This window comes from Pseudochaenichthys georgianus, chromosome 9, assembly GCF_902827115.2.
Source record: "Pseudochaenichthys georgianus chromosome 9, fPseGeo1.2, whole genome shotgun sequence".
Taxonomy (NCBI): Eukaryota; Metazoa; Chordata; class Actinopteri; order Perciformes; family Channichthyidae; genus Pseudochaenichthys; species Pseudochaenichthys georgianus.
In genome coordinates this window covers 40,908,871-40,926,460 of record NC_047511.1, presented here as the reverse complement: position 1 = coordinate 40,926,460, position 17,590 = coordinate 40,908,871, and the positions used below count along the sequence as shown (strand labels likewise).

General features: G+C 42.3%; 1 protein-coding gene across 1 annotated transcript in view; it reads right to left on the bottom strand.

The window, feature by feature from the left end:
- adgrv1 (adhesion G protein-coupled receptor V1) overlaps positions 1–17,590 on the bottom strand; it is a 167,874-nt gene that overhangs the window by 116,763 nt on the left and 33,521 nt on the right. The window contains exons 35-58 of the mRNA XM_034092068.1: positions 17,077–17,386; positions 16,782–16,991; positions 16,334–16,464; positions 15,575–15,674; positions 15,301–15,480; positions 15,059–15,222; positions 14,882–14,969; positions 14,649–14,672; positions 13,892–13,970; positions 13,671–13,809; positions 13,263–13,404; positions 11,122–11,387; positions 10,568–10,743; positions 9,925–10,052; positions 9,265–9,446; positions 8,576–8,722; positions 8,104–8,184; positions 7,747–8,011; positions 4,940–5,062; positions 4,247–4,469; positions 3,935–4,139; positions 3,380–3,520; positions 1,464–1,719; positions 560–762 (exon numbers count right to left, since the gene is read on the bottom strand). Of these exons, the coding sequence (XP_033947959.1) occupies positions 560–762; positions 1,464–1,719; positions 3,380–3,520; positions 3,935–4,139; positions 4,247–4,469; positions 4,940–5,062; positions 7,747–8,011; positions 8,104–8,184; positions 8,576–8,722; positions 9,265–9,446; positions 9,925–10,052; positions 10,568–10,743; positions 11,122–11,387; positions 13,263–13,404; positions 13,671–13,809; positions 13,892–13,970; positions 14,649–14,672; positions 14,882–14,969; positions 15,059–15,222; positions 15,301–15,480; positions 15,575–15,674; positions 16,334–16,464; positions 16,782–16,991; positions 17,077–17,386 (3,963 nt within the window). The remainder of the gene's footprint in view (positions 1–559; positions 763–1,463; positions 1,720–3,379; positions 3,521–3,934; positions 4,140–4,246; positions 4,470–4,939; positions 5,063–7,746; positions 8,012–8,103; positions 8,185–8,575; positions 8,723–9,264; positions 9,447–9,924; positions 10,053–10,567; positions 10,744–11,121; positions 11,388–13,262; positions 13,405–13,670; positions 13,810–13,891; positions 13,971–14,648; positions 14,673–14,881; positions 14,970–15,058; positions 15,223–15,300; positions 15,481–15,574; positions 15,675–16,333; positions 16,465–16,781; positions 16,992–17,076; positions 17,387–17,590) is intronic.

Genomic DNA, 17,590 nt, shown 5'->3' with positions numbered 1-17,590 from the left:
GTTAGGATGCCACCTGGGCGCCTCCCTCGGGAGGTGTTCCAGGCACGTCCAGCTGGGAAGAGACCAAGGGGTAGACCTAGGACCAGGTGGAGGGATTATATCTCTTCGCTGGCCTGGGAGCGCCTTGGGACCCCCCAGTCAGAGCTGGTTGATGAGGGGAAAGGAACGTTTGGGGCTCTCTGCTGGAACTGCTACCCCCGCGACCCGACCACGGATAAGCGGAGAAGATGGATGGATGGATGGATGGATGGATGAATGGATGGATGTAATGATTGTATGTATTACATCATGAATTGTACTTAACAGTGGTTTGTCCTTGTTTGTCATGCTTTGCTTTCTGTTACTTTGTTCATGTATGTGTGTAAGACGTTGCTTTTGTCGGGAACCCCTTGAAAACGAGAAGGTGCATCCTAATAAATACGTGTATATATAAGGGTTAGTTCTGAAGGATACAAAATGTAAAACTGAGGGAAATACACTGTTTTAATGTAACGCTGTATCATGGGATCTGTCAATAAAAACCTATTTAAAAATAATCATCTCCTCCCTCTCTCCTTACCGGTAGGATTGTGACAGAGACCAGGGCCACCGTGGCGCCATTGATCATGATGATGGTGTTGTCTCTGGGGGTGTAGTCCTCTCCTGCAGTGGCCTGGTTTGGGGGGGGCTGGTACAGCGCTGGTCTGGTCTGGTAATGGATCTCCACCTCGCCTGAAGAGCCCTGCTCCCTCACTATGGAGAGGGTCACATTGACTGGAAGCCCTGTGTGTGGGGGGGGGGGGGGGGGGGGGCAATGTTAAAACAGCACTAAAATTAGATTTTCAAAACCTGTTGTGAAAGGAAAGATGGCAATAAAAACTGATATTGGTTAAAATCGTATAAAGTTTAATAATAGAGCTTTTCCGAATGCTCAAATACGCTTAGCATACCATTAAAGGACATTACAAATGGTATGCATCCCTACTTGGACTTTTCTGACGTTTCAGAATCAGACTTCAGAAGATCTTTATTGACATCATACTCAGGTAAAACTAAATTATAAAGGCTTCTAACAATGCAGTGAAAACAAAATTGAGAAAAATCAAGAATGCAAGATAGAAAGCACTAGTTTCCTATTTAAAAAAGTTTAAAAAATGTACGTATGGGTGCAATTAGATGTTAAAAAATACCAATACATTTTTGTTTGCAAGAAATTGTTGTTGCAGTCTTTGAGAGAGAGTGTATGTGTGTTTGGGCAGGCGTCTGACAAACAGATTAAGAAATATTCTAATATCAAAGTATAATAGCTTCAAAAAAATGACATCCCAAAAAAGATTGGTATTCAGCAATAAGCTAAAAATATAGTGTCAGGAACAAAGAGTATGCATAATTGAGGGATATCTTTGAACAGGTTAGAAAGAATGTAAACTGATCCACTCTGATCCAGTAAAAACACACTTTATGCGACCACAAGTCCCTCTTACTCTGTGGTTCTCGTGTCAGAGTGAACTGGGAGTCCAGGTGCCACCCGATGACCCCGTAGGGAGAGCCGTTTGGCAGGATGTTGATCAGAGCCCGTGCTCTCTGCTGGTCGATGGTGGCAGCCTGTCTCAGGTCCCTCAGCCCCACCGTGGTGACGTCCATCAGGGCGACGGCAACGCTCTCCATCAGCTCAGGAACACCATCAGATATCACCGTCAGGGCGATGATTGCCACCGACTGGCCCTCAGAAAACGTTACCTTTAATAAAACAGATTTTAAAGGTCATCTATTGTGCAAAATCCACTTGTTCACGTCTCTTCTACATCAACATGTGTCCCCTCTTCTTCATGTCTCTTCTACATCAACATGTGTCCCCTCTTCTCCATGTCTCTTCTACATCAACATGTGTCCCCTCTTCTTCACGTCTCTTCTACATCAACATGTGTCCCCTCTTCTTCACGTCTCTTCTACATCAACATGTGTCCCCTCTTCTTCATGTCTCTTCTACATCAACATGTGTCCCCTCTTCTTCATGTCTCTTCTACATCAACATGTGTCCCCTCTTCTTCATGTCTCTTCTACATCAACATGTGTCCCCTCTTCTCCATGTCTCTTCTACATCAACATGTGTCCCCTCTTCTTCACGTCTCTTCTACATCAACATGTGTCCCCTCTTCTTCACGTCTCTTCTACATCAACATGTGTCCCCTCTTCTCCATGTCTCTTCTACATCAACATGTGTCCCCTCTTCTTCATGTCTCTTCTACATCAACACGTGTCCCCTCTTCTCCATGTCTCTTCTACATCAACATGTGTCCCCTCTTCTTCATGTCTCTTCTACATCAACATGTGTCCCCTCTTCTTCATGTCTCTTCTACATCAACATGTGTCCCCTCTTCTTCATGTCTCTTCTACATCAACATGTGTCCCCTCTTCTTCACGTCTCTTCTACATCAACATGTGTCCCCTCTTCTTCATGTCTCTTCTACATCAACATGTGTCCCCTCTTCTTCATGTCTCTTCTACATCAACACGTGTCCCCTCTTCTCCATGTCTCTTCTACATCAACATGTGTCCCCTCTTCTTTATGTCTCTTCTACATCAACATGTGTCCCCTCTTCTTCATGTCTCTTCTACATCAACATGTGTCCCCTCTTCTTCATGTCTCTTCTACATCAACATGTGTCCCCTCTTCTTCACGTCTCTTCTACATCAACATGTGTCCCCTCTTCTTCATGTCTCTTCTACATCAACATGTGTCCCCTCTTCTTCATGTCTCTTCTGCATCAACATGTGTCCCCTCTTCTTCATGTCTCTTCTACATCAACATGTGTCCCCTCTTCTTCATGTCTCTTCTACATCAACATGTGTCCCCTCTGTGGAAAGAGACTCTGAAAGTTTCAGGAACAAAGATTCTCTCTTTTTGTATAAAAACCTGTCTGAAAATGAGCTGATCAGATTTTGGCCACTTTATGATGTCATAACGATTTGTTGGCTTGGTAACCATTAGCCAATCAGCAACCAAGGTAACCCCCCCCCCCCCCCCCCCCTTATCACCTGCATCTCCTCCTAGAGCACCATTGTGTTCTTTGTAACCAAATGTCTCTCAGAGGGGCGTGGGGAGGGGCTCCTTATTTTCATCTAAAGTAACAGACAGAGAATCAGCACTTTGGAAACAGGGCTGAAACAGAGGGGATTATGGGTAATGCTGCAACGATCTGTTTGGTGTTTGGAGCCACACACTTCAGAGACATGTTTGTATATATCTGAGGCCTATTATATATTGATGAAAAACAGTATAATAGGGGACCTGTAACCTTACTGAACATAGTTGAGACGTTATTTTGAGATTTGGCCATTGTGTATTTTATGTGAAGTGAAGTGTATTATTTATTAAGGAGGGGAAAGGTTTACTCACCACTCCTGACGTTGGGTAAATGTCTGCCAGATTGTCGCTGGCCGCCCAGTGAACGGTCAGTCTGCCAAACGTCCCTCTCTTCCTCTCCACACTCAGAGAAATCTGATTACTTTGCTCCTCCACCTCCACAGATAGGGAATTCTAAAGAGGGGAAATAACAATATATATCTGCATGAAAAGAGCAAGTTGTAATGATTCAAAAGTACCCTTGAAATGATACTGATGTGGTTTTAGAACACTGAGGTTTTACAATAGATGAAAGGGTGAAATGAAAATACCAGACAAAGAAATTAACTTTTTCAAAAATACTTTGCTATATATTTCTTTGACACCTTCAATTCAGATAACTCCTTGATTGAGCTTTAAAAATAAGTATTGTACCCATCCCCCCATGTGTATGCAGAACCCCTGTATGAGAGACAGCAGTACGGCCTCTGTTCTGTAAACTTTGTTTTAGATTCCCGACACCTTTTTGTTCGGCACACAAACTTGCAATAGACTACTAAACATAAAAAAGCATGCGCTCTCTAATGTAAAAAGGTTTTCTCTGCTCACCTGAGCAAAGCCGATGACTCCATGTGCATCGTCATTGGTTGGGACGATGATGGTCACCTGACCTCCAAACCCAATCTCCGCCCCGCCCTTTGGGTTCTTCAGGCTGACCTGGAAATACTCCTGCTCCTCAGGGATGTCATCATCCACGATGTTCACTGCTATCTCCAGCTCGCTGTCCCCTGGGGCAAAGAACAACTCCCCGAAGCTGAATGTGAGGAATAAAGAAAAACAAAGCATGCATTATTTAACTGGAACTTAACTGGATTTGTATTTCTGGGCAAAAATGAGCCTGTATAAAAACAAAGTGGGCACCTGGGTATGAAATCAGACTGATTGGAGACAGAAGTGAATTCATAAACAGTGGAGCTGTTCTCCTCAGAGGAAGCCAAGAGGGTCTTGGTGGTGTTGAGGGACGGGACCCCCAGAGAGAGGAAGCTGTCGGCTGTCGGGACCCTCAGGATCATGGCAAACAGGTTGACATCAGACCTCCAGGAGTAGAGAGACGAGCCATTTCTTCCAGCTAGCAGAGCATAAGCTATGAGAAAGAAAAGTATTTTAATCAGGGATACTGGTCAACGGATTTTACTGTGTCATGTCTCCACGCTTTAATGTTCAAAAAGCTCTTTATTTTTCTCATGCCTGTGCTGCAGCACCTCTTTTCACCCTCTGTCTGAAACCAGAGCCCAGTCTGCTCTGATTGGTTAGCTGGCCGGCTCTGTTGTGATTGGTCAACCGCTTAGAGATGACCCGCCCCTTATCCTATCATGTACAATGTGTTGGAGCGCTAGCCAATGGAACCACTCGTGTTATACCGTGTTATTCCCTCTGGAGGGAACTTGGGGATTGTAGCCTTTGCCGACCATTTGCATGCACAAAAACCCATATAGCACACCGGAGGAAAGGGAAAACCCTAAAAAGCATAATAGGGGCCCTTTTCAGACATAACTGAAAAATAAAAAAGCTACATTTACATTAAAGCAGGTTTTGACACAAGAGTGCACTTACTGATCCCAGTAGAGGCAGTGAAGGGGTGGATGGAGGTGAGGCCTGGGTGAGGAATGGACTGATACAGCTGTGGGGAAGGCTGACTCGAGCTCCACTGGAACACCTCACAGGATGGAGAGGAACCTGGAGAAGATACAGAAATGCACACACACACACACACACACACACACACACACACACACTGATAATGCTGGAATTGTACGTTTGTGTCAAGTAAGGGTTGGTTTGACTGACACACCCAAAACTGACAAATTACAACCTCCGAGTCCCGCTGCGGCTGCAGCTCTCCACACTGAGGCCTTTCCCGTAAACCCACAACAGGTCCGGACCAAGAACACTCACCACTTTTCCAGACTCAGAGAGATTAAGTCTGATCAAAATATACAGAGTGTAGTATAAGTACATGGTCTGGCCTGCGTAGTGAATTTTGTCATCTTAGTTGAGAAAACAGAACTGTAATAGACATATAGTTACTGTGTGCCTTCTCAAGCATCACCAATTTGTTTGTCCTAACCAACATCTAACCACTGCCAAATCCACTAGAAAGTACACTGAGAGAACAACCACACCAAATAGCATCTCATTATTACAAAAAAAGACACAACCGTCCACTTAGCATACTGCACACTAAGGGTACTTGACTCCAATCTTAGGCCACTTTTGGATATGTAAACTCTGCACCACAATCGTTTCATAAAAACAGAAATCAGTTCTGTTCAGTGGTGGAAGAGATATCCAGATATTTACTTAAGCAGTAGGCACTGTGTTACAAGTACAAGTCTAGAATTCTAATTGTAACTGCATGTAATTGTAGGGGACCTATCATGCAAAGTGCACTTTTTGATGTCTTTTATTAAATATGTGTCCCCGGCGGTGTGTCGGGGAAGTCATGCAGAGTCAGAAAAGAAAACCCTTTCTCTTTTCCTCCATACCCAAATCTTTAAAAAAAACGGGGGTACAACGAGCGGATATAGATTTGCTGCCGATATGACGTAATTTCGGATGGTGGACCCACAGAAAGTTGCTATCAGAAACAATGCCTGACATGTTTTGGACGTAATCTCGTTTTTGCTTACGGTCCGTCTACACTACAGGCATAAAAAAATCTTGAAGCTGGGCGTGTCTGAGGCTTGGCGATTTCTCGCGCCCAAGGCGACCAACAACCAATCAGGAATCTCCCGCCCGCCCCCGGCATACAAAGCCATAGCAATGTTAAAACGAAGTAAACTGGATATAAACTCCCCACACGGGCTAAAACCTACCAGTTTCCCCCACTGTCTCTGCCACCTCCCTCCATGCTGGTTCCTCCGGTTTGTATCCCGTTAATAGTTCTGGTCGTAAAGAACCGGGTGATTTGTTACCGTAATTTCTCGTTTGGAATATGAGGAAATGAACTGCGGTCTGGCTCTCCCTAATTGCACGCGGTTTGATTGGCTAGCGCTTGTACTGGCGGGATTTGCATAAACGGGATTTGATTGGCTGATGCCAGCTTCGAAAGCATCGGGAGCATCAAAAGTTGAACATTGCTCAACTTTTGATGCTCACGATGCTTGCAAAGCCATGCTCCGCTCCCCACAATGCAGTTCGGCGAAGATTCAAAATATTCTACGTCACCCCATTCAAGTGAATGGGCGAAGCGTTGAAAGCATTTTTCGATGCCTGTAGTGTAGACGGGACGTTACATTAGCAAGCCTCGCTAACACTCAGAGCTAACCTGTACTGTAGAGCACTTGTTTAAAAAGCAGGAAATAAAAAAGGAACTCACCTTGTGATAAACCCGCAAGGGAAAATCATTTGAGCTCCATACTGTTTCAGAAATAATCCTTGATGTGGTTTAGAACAGGATGGCGTTTTATCACAGCAGAATTTAACTTTATCTCCAGTATAATTCTGATCAGGCATTAGCTCCGCCTCCTCTTTTCTTTTTTTTTCAAGCTAAGGACCCAAAATCCGCGTTTCTGGGGGATGTCTAAAACATATATAAAACACTAGATGGCTCAAGCATTATACATCCATGGGCTCAAGGGGGAGTCGCCAGCGTAGCTCACCGGTGGCCATCTTGCCACAGTCAACAACTACTGCTACAGCTGTTGTAAGGTGAGTGATCTGCACAAAAATACTCTTAACTCGCTGAAACCTTGACTGATTTACAAACGGTTTGGTTTATTTGAAACGTTATTAGCATGGCTATGATACAGGTGACAACAAGACATGTTGAAAAAAAAAGTTCATGATTATAATGATATGTATTGCAGTATCATAACTACATCTTTGATTGGTTATTTCAATAGTGCACCATAGACATATTATGAATGAGCGAGCTGCCTGTGGCAAGATGGCCGCCATGTGGCAACGTCGGTCTCCATTGGCCAGCAGCGCGGGTGAGTCATCTAGCGTATATATATCTATGGTCTAAAATGCATGATCTGTTTGTATTTTGAGCAAAACACATCATAGACATGTTTTATATATTTGTATATATGAGACTGCAGTTTTTATAGGTGGAGATACCTTTAATGACTTTTAATCCTCCCAGGTATCTTTATCCATCATAATACGTCATAAGTCAAATACATTGTTGTAATATAAATATGAACCTTCAAAGTAACTCATCTTGTCAAATAAATGAAGTGAGTGAAATATACAATATTTTCTTCTAAATCGTAGTGACGTAGAATCATAAAACAGCATAACATGGAACATCTCAAGTAACTTGTAAGGAAGTGTACAAAAATATTGTTTTTCTTAATGTTAAAGGTAAACACAAACGCATATTATATAATGTGAAGTCAGAATAAACGGGTCACCTTCAGTAACCACCATCAGGAGAGTGTCCTCCGCTCGCGTGGTGATCGTCTCCACCTGGATGGCTCTGCCTGTGATCTGGAGAGGCTGTGGGTCCTGGAATCTCCCGTTGGTCCATGGAAGCAGCAGGCAGGCGGCCGTCTGTCTCGCTATGCACACTAACAGGTGGGGAACAGCTGATCGAGTGAAGGGAGTCACACTGAGGACACTCTCCTCGAAGTCCAGAGTCTGGAAGAGGGTGAAGGAGCTTCCAGTCCAAACAAAGATCTGTGGCAGGAGGCATGACAATGAAAAAGATTGAGTTCAGTAATATAAGACTGGTAGGATAAGATAAGATTAGATTAGACAGTCAGCCTCACCTGGCTTGATGCGATCAGATACTCTCTGCCCTCAGAAGAGAAGTGTTTCACATCCAGAGCTTCAACTCCTAAAGTTTGTTCCTAAAGAAATCAGAAGTCAAAGTCAACTTTCATGTCAATCTTACTCAGCTTGTGTTGACAGACAGAGAGATCGAAATGACGTTTCCAACAATCCCGAATGTAAAATTATACAGTATACAGATATGTACAAAAATATGCATATCCTATAGTATATACACAGTCAAAAGACACATTTACACATATGCACACATTAAGATAAAAACACAACAATCAATATATACAAAATAACAGTCACTTCAATATCAATATCTTTGGTGCAAGATTGATTGTCCATAGCAGCGTAAAAAACAATCTTGTGCTGGATTATCATATCATTATAAAACAAGATGGTGGTAACGTATCATAGAAAAACACGATAGTAATGTTGTACCATGATTGGATTTGTACTAACCAGTGTGATATTAAGGTCCATCTGCAGTTTGAAGATGCTGAGGTTGGCAGCAGGAGAGAAGGGGGGGCCGCTGTGCGCAATGGCTATGTATGTGGAGCCATTCACAGCAAAACCTACGCAAGAGCCCGGGTCCTGGATCCTAACAGACTGTAATAACCAAAGGAGAAGAAATGAGCTTGGCGGTCATTTCGAATCAAATGTCCACAATAGTTTACAATTTAGTATATATAAGTTTAAAGTTCAAGTTTCAAGGCTTTATTGTCATTAGCACATTAGCTACAGTGTAGATATGGCAATGAAACATGTAGGTCACAGGCTCAGTGCAACATAATATATAGGACATAGAACTACGGGATAAAACAGATAAAATAGTGCTAGAGAATGTTTTGAGATGTGCAAGTAAATACAAATAAAATAGACATAAGTACAGTATCTGTACAGAGACTGTGGCTCAGTGGAATAGTGCGCTGAACTTAGAGCGCTGAACTTTGAATCAGGGGGATAGCAAGTTCGAGTCCCACTGCAGTCAACATGTTGTTGTGTCCCTGGGCAAGACACTTCACCCCAAATGGCTCCTGTGGGGATTGTCCACAGTGCTGAATGTATGTAAGTCGCTTTGGATAAAAGCGTCTAACAAGTGATGTAAAGTATCTTCTGCATATTGAGACACAGAGATGTTGTAAGCCTACCTCTACTGGCACAAAAACTCCCTGCCATCGGTAAAGAGTTGCCAGGCTGTAGGAGGATCCACCACCAGGCCTCCTGTCCAGCCTCATGGCCAGGAAGGAAGGCCCTCCAGGTAGAGAGCACCAAGAAGAGGTGGGGTGATCATCAAAGCTCTGGTACACACCCATCACGGGGAGGTGACCCTCTGTATGGAAGAAAGGAAAGATGCAATTATTGCAATATACCTGTCGAGTGTAATGTTCGGGACAAGTACCTTCTTAAAATTGGGTTGTTGCATAATACGTGTTTTTTTTCTTTTTTTCTGGTACAGTGGATCTGTGGCTTCTTCCTTGTTTTCCTGTCTGCGACTTGCTTGCATACCCTGCACTTGTTTTATACATGTATCTACTAGCCTCTTATGCTGGACTGCTATCAACACCACCTGTTTTGGGGGACGGTGCCCCATGGTACTGGACTAATTGCTGTGAACATATTGATGTAATGTATTGCCTCTGGTGACCTGTATGTTGTTTGTTATGTTTTTGTTGTAATGTGTTAAAGACTTAAAAATAAAGTATATAAAAAAATTGCTCATTGAAAGAAAATGTGGATTACAAAGGCAACTGAGGAAATTAGGGGGATTTCTGAGGTGACTTTGAATTGGGACATGTATTAATACTCACCAGAGGCAGTGGCTGTGTCGGACTGCGTCTCCCACTCCACACTGACAGCTGACTCCAGACCATTACTGCGAGACACAGTGAGGAAGACTGCTCTGCCACCTTCATCAGCCACCACTTCTGTGTTGGTTCTGTACAGGAAAAACACATTTAAAGGTTTTACATCAATATATTATATTTCTCAGATATATACAAAGTATGTCTGTTTCAATCCCCTCTGTTTCAACCCTGTTTCAAAAGATAAAGTGCCCCTCCCCACGCCCCTCTGAGAGATATGGGGGGGGTACCTTGGTTGCTGATTGGCTAATGGTTACTCAAGCCAACAAATCGTTATGACATCATGAAGTGGCCAAAATCTGATCAGCTCATTTTCAGACAGGTTTTTATAGAAATAGATTAGGACAAAAAGTTTTTTTCTGAAACTTTCAAAATCTCTTTACACAGAGGGGACACATGGTTATGTATACAAGACATGAAAAAGTGGATTTCGCGTAATAGGTGCCCTTTAACTCACACTGCATCACATTTCTGCATGAGATTTGAGACCCGTTTGTATTTTTACACATTTGTTCAGCTACTCAGAGATACAACATTAGATAATCAGGGTGTTTATGATTTTTCTAAGTTATAGAATCTGTATTGAGACCTGTTGACGGTAGGTCCGATGCGGAACAGGCCAGACGGAGCCAGGTTCTCCAGGACGGTGATGAGTATTTGGAGTTGGTCCCCCATCCGAGCCCCTCCTGTTGGGCTGGACAGAGTCACTGTGAAGGTTTCATTGGCTTCAGGCTCAGCGTCCAGGACTGCCCAGATCTCCAGCATCTGGAGTAATATCAATCCATCAATCAAAGTATATTTACAAAGCCCAATCAATACAAATCTACATATTTGTCTCAGGGGGTTTTACAGTGTTACAACATACGAAACCGTCTGTCCTTAGACTCTCGCAGCCTAAAGGGAAAAACTCCTCGAAAAAAAAATGTATATGAAAAAAATGTAAGAAACTTTGGGGATAGCAACAGAGTATTGAAGCAATAGATGTCTTGCGTAAAGATAAAAGAATAGACAATCATAAATAAAAAATGTGTGTATTTATGGATCCAGTTGGTTGTCAACAATCTTCCAGGTGCGGCCAAAGATAATAACACTCTACATGTGTTTGAATGCTGTAAAGCCACTAAAAATCGACTTCTCCCTCACCTTAAACCTGACTCCATCCTCCAGCACCACAAAGCCCTGTGCTGGCCTCAGGTCTCCCTCTGCCAGGCTGCCGCTGGCGTCAGTGATGCTGAACTGAACCGTCACGGGGCCGAAGGTGCCCTCCGCTGGGTTCCTGATCACGATCAGGGTGGCCACGCTCTCACTCAGCCCCGACACAGACGTGGGCTCCTTCAACAGGAAGTGCTCGCTGGTGTTGAAGGAAATGACGCCATGTCCATCGTCACTGGCCAAGATATTCACAGTGGCTTTAAGAAAACAGAAAGATGTAGTTAAAGACAGGGGTGGGAAGTAGTGGAATACAAATACTTTGTTACTGTACTGGTATCAGTACTTTACTCCACTCAACTTATTTTTCTGACGACTTTTTACTTTCTACTTCTTACATTTTGAACACAAATACCTGTACTTTCTACTTCTTACATGTTGAACACAAATACCTGTACTTTCTACTTCTTACATGTTGAACACAAATACCTGTACTTTCTACTTCTTACATGTTGAACTCAAATACCTGTACTTTCTACTTCTTACATGTTGAACACAAATACCTGTACTTTCTACTTCTTACATGTTGAACACAAATACCTGTACTTTCTACTTCTTACATGTTGAACACAAATACCTGTACTTTCTACTTCTTACATGTTGAACTCAAATACCTGTACTTTCTACTTCTTACATGTTGAACACAAATACCTGTACTTTCTACTTCTTACATGTTGAACACAAATACCTGTACTTTCTACTTCTTACATGTTGAACACAAATACCTGTACTTTCTACTTCTTACATGTTGAACACAAATACCTGTACTTTCTACTTCTTACATGTTGAACCCAAATACCTGTACTTTCTACTTCTTACATGTTGAACACAAATACCTGTACTTTCTACTTCTTACATGTTGAACACAAATACCTGTACTTTCTACTTCTTACATGTTGAACACACATACCTGTACTTTCTACTTCTTACATGTTGAACTCAAATACCTGTACTTTCTACTTCTTACATGTTGAACACAAATACCTGTACTTTCTACTTCTTACATGTTGAACACACATACCAGTACTTTCTACTTCTTACATGTTGAACACAAATACCTGTACTTTCTACTTCTTACATGTTGAACTCAAATACCTGTACTTTCTACTTCTTACATGTTGAACTCAAATACCTGTACTTTCTACTTCTTACATGTTGAACTCAAATACCTGTACTTTCTACTTCTTATATGTTGAACACAAATACCTGTACTTTCTACTTCTTACATGTTGAACTCAAATACCTGTACTTTCTACTTCTTACATGTTGAACACAAATACCTCTACTTTCTACTTCTTATATGTTGAACACAAATACCTGTACTTTCTACTTCTCACATGTTGAACTCAAATACCTGTACTTTCTACTTCTTACATGTTGAACACAAATACCTGTACTTTTACTTCTCACATTTCCCAAACAGCTGGTTCCTTTAGTCTGAATGTGTGTTTGGTGCGTGATCATTATTCTTTAGAGTCATTGCGTGCCTATTGATTGGAACACGATCCGTGTATCCATCACTTCCTGGTCTTCTCTAAAGAAGAGGGACCAATGGAAACGTTGTCATGTTGCCGTTGGTCGGCATGGAAACATTCATTAGCTAACAATGACATTATTGTTCTATTAATATAAAGGGAGGTCAGGTACTCTTTAAAACAGCTGCTAGTTATGGGTACTTTTTACTGAAGTACATTTCAAAGCCCTCTTTACTTTGACTTGAGTGAAGAAGTTTAGTCAGTACTTCTATATATTTTGAAACACTGTACTTCTACTTGAGTAAAGGATGTGTGTACTTTTACAATCTCTGGTTAAAGATAATAATATCATAGTTACGTACAGTTGTTCATTTAAACAGGTTGATACAGGTTGTTAAAAAACCAAACAATTCTATAAAACCTTCCTTATACTTTCACATATGTATAATGTATTTACCTCCTTGCTCTCTTAACCCCTTGATCATTCATCGACAGTAGTGTATTTGAACTAAATAGCACTGGAAGCATAAGTGTTGCTGTTTGATGCTGTTGTATTCATGTTTCAGAGATGATGTCGTACTGTATCCCCCCCTCCCGTACCTGTGGTGTTGGTGCCCAGCTCCAGCCCGGGGGAGGGCTGGGACAGGATCAGCTGGAATCTCTCAGCTCCCTCGGGAACAGCGTCATCGATGATCTGCACTTCTACAAACTTATGCCTTTCACCATCAACAAAGTGGAGCATCTGTGTGGACAGAGGGGTTTCGGTTTAAACACTATGTGAAGACTATCATTAATCCAGGCCGTATCTAAAGGACATGTCACTTGATTTAGATCCAAAATACTTTATCTTTCTTTTGGATGAGAGGCAGAACCACTTCAAGAATGTTAAACAAGTTAAGCTTTCTTGACTTATCCCATCTGGATATTCATGCTACCTCAATGTGCTGTGTATGTACAGTATGTGTGTGGGATTTGGTAGGTTATGTTAAAATACTGTGCACAGCAGACCGTTCCACTGGTGTTGTAGTCCAATCCCTGTTGAGCCTCCAGGTTCTGAGCGTAGAAGAAGAGAGAGACATTCCCATATGTCCCCTTGTTCCTGTAGGCCACTAGACTCAGAACTCCGATCGTTTCATTCACTTGAAACCTGGAAAGAAGCATATTAAGAGGAAACAACTATTAGGGCATGTACAAATAATACAAGAAATGTATTATTTGATTGTACTTACATGGTGTTTGTCCATTCAATGACTCCTCTAATTCCATCATTAGCAGCGATGCTAACCTCTGCTACCAAACCCTGAGTGTCTGCGGAAAAGACATTATAAAAGAGGAAACATGTTAAATGTTAATTATGACTGTATCGATACTTTATAATTAACATCAGCGCCTTATTATGGCTGCAACTACCATCAGCGCGATATGTGCCGGAGGAAATTCTCGAGGAACTAACTTCTGTCATGGCACATTGGAGCGAAGGATTAAGAAGCGTCTGCTGCAAGTGGCTTGGAAAGCGGAGCAGCCAAGTCTTTAGGGTGGACTGATTTATGACCCCCTGAATAGTCGTCTTCCAGCCACTCTATGGCCGAGACACTGGGAGGCCAGCGCCGGGTTTAGTTTGGCTCTCTCCCTCCTCACCACACCGTGCTACTCGGCTCCCACCAAATCCCTCGGCTTCCTCGATCATGGAAAGCATCAATCCCGCCATCCAAGCCACATAATGACTGCTGCCAGAAGAGCGGCCGTGTGTTTACCGAGTGTCTCTACGCCGAGGCTGATAGTATTCTGGGAGCCTGCTGCTGTATTCTGTGCACTCATCACTTTCTGAAGTAACTCATTCATAATGTGGAGTGCGGTTTGGAGAGTGCAAAAGCAGTAGGAGAAACTACAAAGCTCTTTACGGGGTTACGTTGCCATGTAGGGGATTTTACATTAAACTACATGAGATTTTAGGCAAAGCTTCAAACATATGAATGTGTGTTTTACCTGGCAATGTGCAATATACAACCTCTAATCATCAAACAGAGCAAATGGAGAGACATTATGAAAAGAAAGAAGGAAATAGATTTTATGAAATGGTGAAGAATTGTAAAATACATCAGAAAAAATGATTGAAATAATTGTACATGTAATTTGACAGTATAATAACACAACTGTCTTCTATGACCAATAGCAATCATAGACATTTTGTAACAACAGATTGCGAAATTGCTTCATACCTAGACGGGGAACAGTGGCAAGAGTCGTGATGAGTGCCGCTGATGTTATGTTCACCAGGAAGAACTCCTGCAGCTCCGGGATGTCGTCCTAAAAAAGAAATATAAAAGGTTTTAAAATTCCACATCCAAACAAATCTGCTTTAAGGAAATAGTGCTTGGATCAGAGCTCTACTGTACCTCCAGTATGGTGACAGGGATGGCGACAGAAGTCTGTCCCTCCTGAAGGATAACAGAACCAGCACCAGAAATGAAGTCCTGTCCCGGGTCAGCGAGCGCCCCCTCCACCTGGGACAAGTCTTGTAGGGACCCTCTGTGAACTTCATAGGTGATATTCACAGCTCCTGTACCCGAGATTTGGGTATGATGTTAGTAAATAAATAAAGAATGGAATCAAGTATTTAACACTTCGCCCCACTGACCTGAGGATCCAAACTCTCTGTTGACGTAGATGTTTATAGTTCTGTCCCGTTCCTCGGTGGTCACCCTGAGCGATGAGGGGGCGATGGTCAGCAGACCGTAGGGCTCATCGCTGGTGTCCACCGAGAGCACCGCCTCCCTGCCCTGAACATCCAGAGCAGCATGACCCGTCACCACGACACCTGTGTGGAGGTCAGGGGAATGTTAATCTGGGTATTTTGAGGCATTTCTGGGTTCACGCTAAAGTATCGACCATGCAGAGAGCAGATGCAGTACCGAACGTTTGGATGTTGGACAAGACGACTTTGTATTCATCTTTGTCCTCTGGTGTGGCGTCATCAAGAAGCTGCAGGACGATGGTGTTATTTAGCTCTCCCTGCAGGAGACATACATAATTAATGCAGGATCAAATAAAATATAGCTTTACTGCCTCAATTACATATTTTCCTTTAAATGTGTGATACCTTCAACCACCCTCACAGAAAAACAACAATAACAACTACTGATTGTTGCCAAAGTCTGCATCTTCATACTCTGCAATAAATGTGTTTTACCATAACCCCACATTCAATTATGGTTATGAACAGGACCTGTAAAATCCCATTTGTTGTTATTTCTTATAATTGTAAAAAGTAATTTCTTTCTGATTGTTTTGTAAAAATAAAAGAAAAGATTAACAAGACAAACATGTCGCTGATGACGATGACCTAATGTTTTATAAGAAAAATATATGTTAGAGGGGGGAGGACCAGAAAAGTTTTTTTAAGCTTCTTCTTGCCCCTGTTGAACATGAACAGAGACTATCTGAAAATTATTATTATTATTATCTTTTTATTTTTTTTTGTTATTATTATTTTTTTTGGTACTTTGTTATAATTATTAATCTGAGTGAAAAAAAAAGAAAAAAGGAGAATATATATATATATATATATATAATTGTTATATCTTTTTTTTGTTTCTGACATGTTCAATACATTGACTAAACTAAAAAAAAACTAACTAAACTAAAAAAAATTCTCTCTCTCTTAAATGTACCTCCGTGAAGAAGACTGTCCCTGAGTTCTGGGTGAAGGTCCGTTGCACAAGAGGCCCTTGTAGAGTCCAGTCCACAGTGACATTACCCAAACCTGGAGCCGTTCTCAACACCAATAAGGAGAGCCTCTCACCTGTAATGTGAAATATAAGTTATAAGTTATTTAGGGAGCATTAAAGTGAATTCTTATAATGTCGGTACCAGTGTTCAAGTTCTCTAATTGCATAGATTACACTCAGGGAGACTTCAATGGCTCATGCATAAATCATTTTAAAATGATGACAGACGACCACCTGTTGCTGCATGCTGCCATTGCTATGAGAGCATTCCCTTACGTTAGCACTCACACACAATTAGGACACATCTCTTGTGAACGTGACAGTGGAGAGGGTTTGAAATGTGCTGGGGCATACATGGTTAATATTAAGTAGTAAGTTAACTACTTCCCACCTTCTCTGGCAATGACAGAACGTGAGGCTGGATGAAATCCCACTATTCCGGCCACATTATCGTTAGCCAGTATCACTATGGTTACAGTGTCGGAGCTGGGCAGGATGCGACTTCCTCCCTCCGTATTCACAAGACCAATCATGAGGCTCTCGTTGTCCTCTGGCTCAATGTCATCTCTGATTAATACCTGTATTGTCTTCTTCACGTCACCTGTGGGCAGAGACGGTAAATAAGATGTTGCATTCTGGGAAGACGTTGGAGGAGTGAAAAACGAATCAGTGTTTGATCCACACACCGTCAAAGACCAGAGTCCCTCCTGTCCCGGTGAAGTCAGCGTCCGGTGTGGCCTCCCCTCCGACATACCTCCACTCGACGGTGACGGTGCCCAGGTTCCCTCCTCTCCTCTCGATTACCAGGGGCACCACGACCCCAGGCTCTTCTCTGACCTCCAGATAGAGCCCGTCGGCGGTGGTGTTGGGGCTGAGGCTGTATATCAGAAACACCCCGAACGCATCTCCATTCATCCCTATAGTGACCACCGCCTGGTCTGGCTGGCCGATGGAGGGCAGGTTCTTCTGAGCCACGGTCAGATTAATCAGCTTCACCTTTAAACAATACATGACAAAGCATTGTGTTAAACAGTGGAAATAAAATGCATGTGAAAAAATGAATTATTATTAATGAACAGAAATAGGGCGGTGCAGGAATGAGTCCTAAAACACTGAAATTAGTCAGAATTTGACCACATGTTATGTATGTTGTTATTAACACAGGCTTAACATGTTTTCATGTTTTGTACTATGACGTGA